The sequence below is a fragment of the Cynara cardunculus genome (genome assembly GCF_001531365.2).
Source record: "Cynara cardunculus var. scolymus isolate 2C chromosome LG 9, CcrdV1, whole genome shotgun sequence".
Taxonomy (NCBI): Eukaryota; Viridiplantae; Streptophyta; class Magnoliopsida; order Asterales; family Asteraceae; genus Cynara; species Cynara cardunculus.
The window spans coordinates 6,348,845-6,358,767 of NC_037536.1; the positions used below are offsets into that span (position 1 = coordinate 6,348,845).

General features: G+C 33.5%; 1 protein-coding gene and 1 long non-coding RNA gene across 2 annotated transcripts; one reads left to right on the forward strand and one right to left on the reverse strand.

Moving 5' to 3' along the window:
* The first annotated feature begins 1,775 nt into the window (after positions 1 to 1,775).
* Positions 1,776 to 6,738, forward strand: LOC112518587. Its single transcript, XR_003069809.1, has 5 exons — positions 1,776 to 1,880; positions 2,310 to 2,389; positions 5,615 to 5,669; positions 5,766 to 5,842; positions 6,648 to 6,738. It is a non-coding gene; the product is annotated as an uncharacterized LOC112518587 (long non-coding RNA).
* Positions 2,604 to 3,697, reverse strand: LOC112518586 (PRA1 family protein B4-like). The gene has a single exon (XM_025126337.1). It carries the CDS (start codon positions 3,679 to 3,681, stop codon positions 2,884 to 2,886), a length of 798 nt encoding a protein of 265 aa, XP_024982105.1. The 5' UTR covers positions 3,682 to 3,697; the 3' UTR covers positions 2,604 to 2,883.
* Positions 6,739 to 9,923: the final 3,185 nt, after the last annotated feature.

The following is a 9,923-nucleotide window of genomic DNA, read 5'->3' on the forward strand; positions in this document are numbered from 1 at the left end:
TACGCACAATTTACTTGTAATCTTGAGTTTTACGTAATATGCATTAATAAACAGTATTTTACGCATAAAATGTGGTTTTTAAGAGTTTTTGTTAAATGATTTATAATATAGAATATATTTTTTTTATATAATTTAATTTAAGTTTAATAATAAAACAATTTATTTTTGGTTTAATATTATAAAGATAATAATTAAGTATTCAGTTATAATTTAATGATTATACTAATTATATTTTAGATTTTTTATATTTAAAATGAGATGTTTATCTTGTATTTGATTGTGTTTATCTGCAGTTAGTTACACGAATTCAGATATGGGATGAAATCGTTTAGGGATGAACGAGTTTAAGAGTTTTTAAGAGTTTTAGCCAAATGCTTTATAAGATAGTATAGATAGGACGAAATGTTAGACCCGATCCAATTGACCCGTTAAAAATACGGGTTTAAACAACCATTATCGAGAAAATGGACGGGTCCGGTTTATTTGCTAAAATTAATGGACAGACAAAGATAATGTAAAAAATCAAAATGGACAGGCCTGTTTGACCCGTTTATATTTTACAATTAATATCTTTTTATCATTAATTAAAATTATATTAGTATATTTTAAATTAAATTATTAAAGTTATAGGATGGGAGATTGGACTCTTTGGTTATTTTTGGGTTGTTTGTTTACCTCTTAATAGTTCTATTAAGAGGCGGTTTTTGAATCGTTAAGAGGTGAATTTTGTTTGACAAAAAAAAGCATGTCTCTTAATGGTTCTAAAAACCCTCTGAGTGATTTTGTATCATCGGCCTCCCTTAACCATTCAGCGCCTTAATTTCATTATAAACAATTATATTTCATTTTATACTATATTATGAGAGCTTCTTAATCATTTTGCACCAAACCATTCAGCAACTACCAGACAGTTCCTAATAATTGTTTGTTTACCTCTGATTACCTTATGATTCATTCATTTCATTGTTGCTCCTTGCTCGTTCCAAAATTCAAACTCCCCTATTCATCTCCTCGCAACGTCGATTGCCCTATGATAGTATGATTGATGATTCATTGTTGCTTCTCACTCATTCCAATCTATTGATTACAAGTTGGACGTTTCAAACTCTCTGATTTCCCTATCACTACTTATCGCTAGTATCTCATATTCTCATCGAATTCTCCTTTTTTTTTTTTTTTTTTGCAAAAACTCCTTGTTTTGGTATATAGTTACACCATCGATGGTAACTTTAGTTGCTTAAAATTTTAACTTCAACAATGTTTTTCCTTTTATCTTTTGGTTTCATGTTTGTCAATGAATTGCTACTGATCAAGTTTATATATTTATAAGAGTTACACTTTTTAGACCCGTTAGCCCGTGGGCAAGCCCGACCCGTTTATAGGGCGGACAATGGAAAGTTGTCAAGCCCAAAAAAAAAGAGCTTAGATTTACAATATTAGGCCTGTTGGCCAAAAAAACAAGTTAGGCCTGACCCCGGCCCAACCAAGGTCCGCAAATGATTACCTCTAATTAATTCTAGATCCTAAAGAATAGTCAGAAAAATCCGCAAATTTATGACCCTACGAGAAAGATCCCAAAGACTCAACTTATCACCAGTTGAGTAGAATCTGAAAATAGATATTTTAAAAAGAAATTAAAATAAAATTTTAAATATTTATATTAAAATAGAAAAAATAACGCAATCTGATTTATTCCGACAACGACGTAGGAATCAGTTCAACCATAAAATATGACATATATTCTCTTGTTACAAAAATGAACTCCTTCAAACATCTTCAAGAAGACATGTTGCACCCTAGTCTCTCTCCGACGACCCTCGCTCCCTAAGTCTTTCTTAGGTAATCAGCGTCAACAGCTCCCTACACCCTCATCTATCAAGGTATCAATTTCTCTTTGCACCCTCGTCATCTATAGATTTCTTTTATGTGTGTTATCAAAAAGACTTTTTAAATTGGTTAACATGATATATCTATGGTCGTATATCATTCTTCAAGCAGGTTCGAGTTTTCCCAATTAAATATAGAACGATTGAATAGACTTTGAACCAAATAAAATTTGATTAATCAATCATCATAATTTCATGTGTAATAAAAAAAATGAGGGCCAATACCCTATGTTTGGAACCCGTTTTGGTGGGCAAAGCATGATGAAAACGAATCAAGTTTTTGTAATGATCCTAGTCCCTATTTTGAAAATTCAACAGAACGTATCACTGTAGTTGTGGCTTCTAAAGAGTTATCCTGCACGAAACCCGCCTTCAATGACAACAATATGAGAAACATTTTTTTTATCTCACTCAACGACTCAGGCTAGAAGGGTGTTTGGATCGAGCACCAAGGCAGTCGTTCCGCTCTGTCAACCGAGCTACATGTTATTTTTTAATCAAAAGTAAGTCATAATTAGAGGGTGTTTGAGATTGCTTATTTAAAACAACTTTTTTTTTTGTTTTTGTGAAGGTGTTTATCAACTTATGTCATTTCAAGTCGAAGTTCTATAAAAAGTCTTGTATTAGTTTATGGCGGTACCAAATTGTAATAAGCTGGAAATTCTATTATTCTCATCCAAACACTAAAAGTTTCTTATTACCAGTATCACACCAGAATAAGTTAAAAAAACTCTTTATTACCAGTACCAAACCAGTATAAATATTCATTCTTTTTACTTCATTAGTAAGCAATTTAAATAAACAATCTTATACACCCCCTAATTTCAACCAAATATCTTACTAACCAATTTGAATAATCAAATAATTTCCAGAATAAATAAATAAATTTCCAATCATCTAATTTATTCATATGTTCAACAACAATTATCCAAAGATTTTTTTTTTTCCAAATTATTATTTTCCCAAAATCCACAAAGTTGATGATACAAAAGTTGGATCATGTATGTCGACTTTCACTGAGGAATGGGGAGAATCCGGTGGACTCTTGTTCATCAACAAACAGATCGTCCGGCGTCCTGAACGCACCATGAACACAAACAATCGCAATTCCGGCAAGCAACGCCGAGATCAAAATAGATCCAACGCTGGTTAAGAAAATCACAACAATACTGCAAACAATCAACACGCCGAGGGTTTCCCGCTCGGAGATTGTACGGCCGAGAATCACCAACGGCGGCTCGGATGGTCGGAACAGGTAGAGGAAGAGCCACGCTGCTAAAAGACCAAGAAGTGTTATCAGAGAAAAAGGGTTTGTGAGGAGGGAGAAACCGACAACGGCGGCCACGACGATGAGGTAGTTGACGCGAAAGTAGGCGTAGTTCTTCTGGATCCGGGTTGTGGCGTCGGTTACAGATTCGGGTTTAGAAAATCCGGAACGGTCTGCGAGTTGCGACCAAGGGCGGCGTTGGGAGAGGCCGGAGTTGAGGGTTTCGGTGATGTGGTTGGTAAAGGTACCGAAGGCGGTGGTGGGGACTGGTGACTGGGATTCTCCGGCGGAATTGGTTTGTGGGTTTGAAATTGGAAGTATCGCCGGTGACGAGGAAACCATTGTTGACTTAATCCGGTGGGAGATTGTTGCAAATATTGAGGTGGCAGAGAGAAGAATTGAGGATGGAAGTGACCGTCGAAGGTTGGTTTTAATGGCGGAGTTATCAAAGTGAAAGTCGTCGTTTGGATTTAAACCTTCGAGGCGAAGATATTGAAGAAGAAATTTCTTCGTATTGCCCTTTTTCATATGATCGAAAGACGAACGATTTTCTTACATCGCATCTCCACGCGGCTACAAAATAATTTTATTTTTTAATAAATTTTTTTATATTATTTATTTTTTATATTATTTTAGTTTTATATTGATGTTATGATGTGATTTTACGTGGTTTTAAAAAAATAAAAATGTTTTTATTTTTGAATAAAATATAAATTTAAAGATATTATAAAATTTTGAAAAAAATAAGCGATATTAATATCAAATTAACTATTTAAAAGTTTTCGTTTTTGTGTAATTTTTTAATTCATTTTTTATCTGTACTATCTTATAAATCAGATCTGAGAAAAGTTTTAAAAACAACCTTAAATGCATAAGGTATTACCTCTTAATGCACAAAGTCTTAATTACAATACTATCAGTATAGAATACAACTTCTTAATGCATAAGGTACTTCCGAAGCTGCTGATTCCTTTCTCTATCCATCACTCATCATGATTCATTTCTCTCAAACCTCTACATCTTCTCCGCATTCCTCAAATGACGATTCAAATTGATGATTCACCATGAGTTTTTAAAGTTCTCCTATTCAATCGCTCTGGATCTCTCAGTCTCGCTCTTGCTCTGCTTCTCTTAAATCTTTGCTACTGGTATGATTCTCTAAGGAGTTGTAAATTTTTGGTTATTACTTCTTGATTTGATTCATGGTTAATGAAATCCGTTTTTTTTTTCTATTAAGTGTGATGGAATCCCTCTTCTAAGCTTTCTTGCTGTATATGCATAACTTGGTTGTGAAATCATGATGATACATCCTAACATGGTAAAATGGTAAAATGTAGTTATATTTGTAAAATAATTATTTTATTCAGATATCTGCCAAACAGCTCTATTTCATTCAGTACTAAATCATTCAGAGGGTTAAAATGGTAATTTAYTGTCATTCAGAGAACAGTTACCAAACAACATTAYTTCATTCAGCACTTAACCATTCTGACCCTCTTAACCATTHTGACCTCTTAACTATTCTGCACTAAATCATTCAGCAACTGCCAAACAGCCCTTTACTCATCGACCTCCCCCTTTCATTCTTCCCAACACGATGATTCATCATCTCTTGGTACCCTTCCTAAGATGATTCGTCATCCTTCCCTTTTCTTCCTCCCTCTAGGCATGGGAATGAGCCCTGACCCGTCGGGGACAGGGGTTCCCCGCTAAAATCGAGGATAGGGATGGGGACGGAGATCCCCGTTTGTCTCAAACCGGGGATGGGGACGGGGACGGTATGGTACTCCCCTCCCTGTACCCGGTATATATATATATATATATATATATATATACATATTATATTTATACATTTATATATGTATATTATTTATTTCAACTAAAACGGTAGTTCATAATTTCCTATTTCCTAACTACGTTTATAATCTAAAATTGTTATTTTTTGGATGTTAATATGTTATGGCTTTCTTCCGCTAAGAAATTTTATTTTTTGTCCTTTGTTTGGGGTTTTAGGATTTGAAGCAATACAATTTGGGTTAAGAAATTTTAACTTTTTTCCTTTATTTTGGGTTTTAGGGCTTGAAGCAATACAATGGTTTGGTGTAAAACGAACACCAATCTTACCATTTTCTCAATCGTTGGCATTCATGTTTCTAATATTTTTATTTATTTTCTGTAAATTGTTGTGATTTGAAGCATTCAATGGGTTTGGTACTATTACAACAGGATAAGTTGAACAATGGATTTATCTTTTCCAGTTTAATCTTTCTGCAAGTTCTAATATTCATTTTCTTTTTGTAAACAATTTTATCTTTGTACTTACAATCATACCATTTTTTTTCTATTGTAAATCTTAGAAATCGTACTAACAATTTTGCAATACACATCTTTTATGTCATCATATTATGTTCCTGAGATTGAATTTAATTCAAACCATCACCCCTTGCTTCTGATCTTAAAGGGGTTTAAACTATTTGATCATTTGATCTGTTGATGGCAGTCCTCCCACCGGTGAGGTAATTAAGTTCTTGAATCTCTTTTAAGAATAAATGGTTTCCATTAGTTTTTTTGTGTTTTCATTCATGGTGTTAAATCTAATCTTGTTGATGCAGTGCACATGCTCTTCATGTTTCATATCAATCACTCATGGCTAATGAAAATTCAAGCATTCTTTGTAACTATTCCAATGGTAATTCATGTTCATCTGACAGATGCATTGTGTTTAATATATTTGGAAACACAATTAACCTGGTTTATATTTTGTTATTCATACTTAGAATTTGATATTGGCGGGAAAAACTTTTTTTGGGAAGTTAGGGGCTAATCATCATCCGTATATGGTTTCCTTTTAAGACCTGTATTTTCTTCGCCTAGCATACCCTTAGGGTGTTTTTATCACTCTTATCAAGGAGGACCGCCTTCTTCCTGCAACAAAGAAGATCAAAAAGGAACTTAGTGGAAGGCCAAATGTTATTCAAACGATTATCCATTTAACCAAGCCTCGATCCAAATGCCAGTATGTTAACATGTTGTTTGTGTATCTATATTTAGGAGGAGGAAGATAAAAGAAACGCAGGAAGCTATTTTGTTGTTCTCGTTCAAATTTGTTCTTTGTTTTCTGGTTCAAGCTTCCATCGAGGCATGGGTTATTTGCTCCCTTTGTTCTTTGTATTCTGTTTTGTTGTTCTCGACTCCAAATTTCTCCACTTTTGATTTCCCTAGCCGTTTCAACTTTGTAATGATGATATTTTAGAAGCGAAGGCTCAAATGCAACCACATCTTATAGGGTTTTCATCTTTTTTTTTATATGAATAAACCATGATTAGAGTCCAGATTTTATTTTCATTAATTAAGTCCAGAATTGATGCAACCACAAAATATTTGAGATTTTCAATTGAGTGATTTGTAACCTTTTGGTTTTGGATTCTCTTGGTTCTATCTGGGTTTTATTTTTTGTTTCTCAATTGACTGGAATCATGGGTTTTTCCATGTAGAATTTGCCAAGATTTTTGGTTGAAGAAGAGAAACCACTACGTTGAAGGCGGAATGCTGGAAATCGTGAACATTGTCAGGAGAATGAACTAGCTACATTGACTCCTTTGGTATAGGCTCTTTTGCTTTGCTTTGTTTTGCTTCACTTAAACAATCTTTGTGACAGTAAAATATACTCATGGCAAAAATCATTTCAAACTGTATAAACGGTATTGTGACAATTTTTAGATATGATGTGTTTCAGCTAGCTAATAACTCTACTATCAAAAGCCTGTTGTTGGAATTTATAATGCATTTCTGCATAATGATTATTTTTGATAAACGAGTGCTTGGTTCTTTGTGTATGTTCCTTGATTTTTTTCTTGGTTGCTCCGGAGTGTTGTCTGTGTTATGTAATTTCTATTTTTATGTGCTACTTTTTCTTGGTCTATTTTTAGATTTTTGTATCTTTTAGGTCGTGTCCATTACATCTGTTCAAGTGTCGGTTATTTCCACCGCAGATTTTTACTATTTAAACTTTATACTTGAGTGGCCTTAGCAGTGTTTGGATACTTGTTTCCTCATGGCAAAGGACCGTTTCATATAATATACTTGTAATAAAAATTGCCCTACCCCCTGTTAAATTCAGTTAGGTTCATGGCATCAACATCTTAGGGGTTGTTTACCCAAATGTTTACTCGGTAAGCGCTTACCCACTATAGTTTATTTCGTTGCGTAAGGTTTTAGTTATATCAAAACACATAGAATGCAATAATTTACTCGGTAAACTGTGTTATATCAACAAAGACAAAAAATAAAACGAAACATTAAAATGAATATGTATGTTGCTGCATTGCACGAGTATCTATATATATATAGGGGCCTATTCAAGGGAGAACTGAGTTGTTTGTGGTAACTGTGAGAACCAATATTAACCACAAATCAATAAATAAATTAGGAAATTTATAAATTTGGTAATTTTAAATTAAAATCTTAATGCAAGGATATTTTTGGTATTTTTAAACTCTCCTCTCTCCTCTCTTCTCTCTCCGGCCACCATTCTCCGGCCTCCGGCCACCGTCTTCCGGTGATACCACTGTGATACCTAAAAATATTGTCTCTGTTAAACAAAAGATACATTGTGATACCTAATCATATATAAGATGCATAGTGATACCACTGTGGTACATCTTCGATCGACCACACAAACGACATCAATGTGATACCCAAGCACATATATGATGCATTGTGATACCATTGTAGTATCACCGGAGGACGGTGGCCGGAGGACAGTGGCCGGAGGACGGTGGCCGGAGAGAGAAGAGAGGAGGGAGGAAAGTTTTAAAATACCAAAAATATCCTTGCATTAATATTTTAATTCAAAATTGCCAAAATTATAAATTTCTTAATTTATCTATTAATTTGTGGTTAATATTGGTTCTCACAGTTACCACAAACTAATTAGTTCTCATTTAGGCCCCTATATATATATATATATATATATATATATATATATATATCTAAAATTGTCTTTTTCATTGTAGACTTATTTATGGGACAAACAGAGTTTGTGGTGATAGATGGAACCTAGACGGATTGAGGCTAGATATTACTTAGAAATTGATCTGATTTTTGAGAACATGAGCAACGGAGGCCGAGGATACAAACGTAGACTCTTCGTTGTCATATTTGGTGATTTTCATGTAAAACGAGATGCCTAATAGAAATATTATGTTGTCTTTTTGGTTTAATTAATTTCAATGATTTTTTGGTTTATATAACAAGCGGAGGTTGCTGGACTTATGCAATCTTGTTCACGCTTAAGATAAGTCACGTTGTGCTTTCTTTTGAGATCGATAGATAGTTTCCTAATACGATATCTCATGCATGACCAAATTAAAATCAATCAGTTGTCAAAATTCAACATCAAATAGATTATTGCATTGTTTCAGTTCATCTCAAATCCATTGAATATAAAATAATCAATAAAGTATAGGGTCTGCAATTTCAAATACAAATATTTATCCATAATCGATATGTACATCTTTTCAAAAATTTCACATCCCGCCGCATTGCGTGGATACATAACTAGTTATAATTTAATTAAAGTTTAAAAACAAACTTATTTATTTTTGATTTAATAAAATAATTTTTTAAGGATAATAATTAAGTATTCTTTTAGAATTCAACGATTATCTTAATTGTATTTTATATTTTTTTATATTTAAAATGATGTTTATCATGTATTTAATTATGTTTATCTGCACTTAGGTGGTGTTTGTTTTTAAAAGAAGCTCTTATTTTACCACTTATGTCTGATTCGGTTAGACATAAGGTAATTTAGACTGTTTTTTTTCCAGAGCCACTTATCACTTATTTTCCTCTTAAAAATTAAGTGATAACCTAGCCACTTATTTTCCTCTTAATCCTGAAGACTATTCAGAGAACCGATTTCTACTTCATCATTTGATCGACTTCACCCTCTTAATCGATCGACTTCACCCTCCTCACAGTCTCAATCGATCGACTTCACCCTTTATCGCCTCTGGTGGCTTCAAATCGACCCAAATCAGATTCAAATCAAGAGGGTTTTCTTCCCTGTGGGTTTTCACCACTGTGTGTTTTCGATCCTGTGCAAACCAGTAGTTGTGCACCTTTATCCTCGTGAATCAAGATATTTTCAACCCCTGTAGTTTTTGTCACTGTAGTTTTCATCATGATGGAGATTGCTTCGCTTTTAGAGGTGGATTTGGGCGTTGGATTTTAGAGAAGGAGTGGTGGTGGACGATGGTTGATGGTGGTGGGATGAGGATGGAGATTGAGGATGAAAGACTTGATCTGGAAGAGAATGAAGAATTAAAGGAATCTTGGGAACATAAACAGAAGTGAAATCAGAAATTGTACATATTCATATGTTTTGTTGGTTACAAAAGCAAACTATTGATTCAGATTTCAGACTTCATACGTTTGTCAGTTTACAGAAACAAACAGTCTGACTGATTGAGATTTCAGACTTCAGCACCACCTCTTAAAAATCAGAAGTGAAATCAGACTCCAGACTTTACCACCTCTTAAAAAACAAACGCCACCTTAGTTACACGAATTCAAATATGGAGCTTTAATAAGATGTAATCATGCACATTTTACTTGTAATCTTGAATTTTAAGTAATGTACATCAATAAACACTACTTTATATATATATAAATGTTTTTAAAAATTTTACCAAATGCTTTATAATATAGTATAATTAAGAGAAAATTCTAAATTTAATGAATTTTTAAAAACTTGATGAGCAGAG

What these genes read in the sequence shown, in the direction of transcription:
- LOC112518586 (XM_025126337.1), bottom strand. Translation starts at nt 3,681, where the DNA reads ATGAAAAAGGGCAATACGAAGAAATTTCTTCTTCAATATCTTCGCCTC.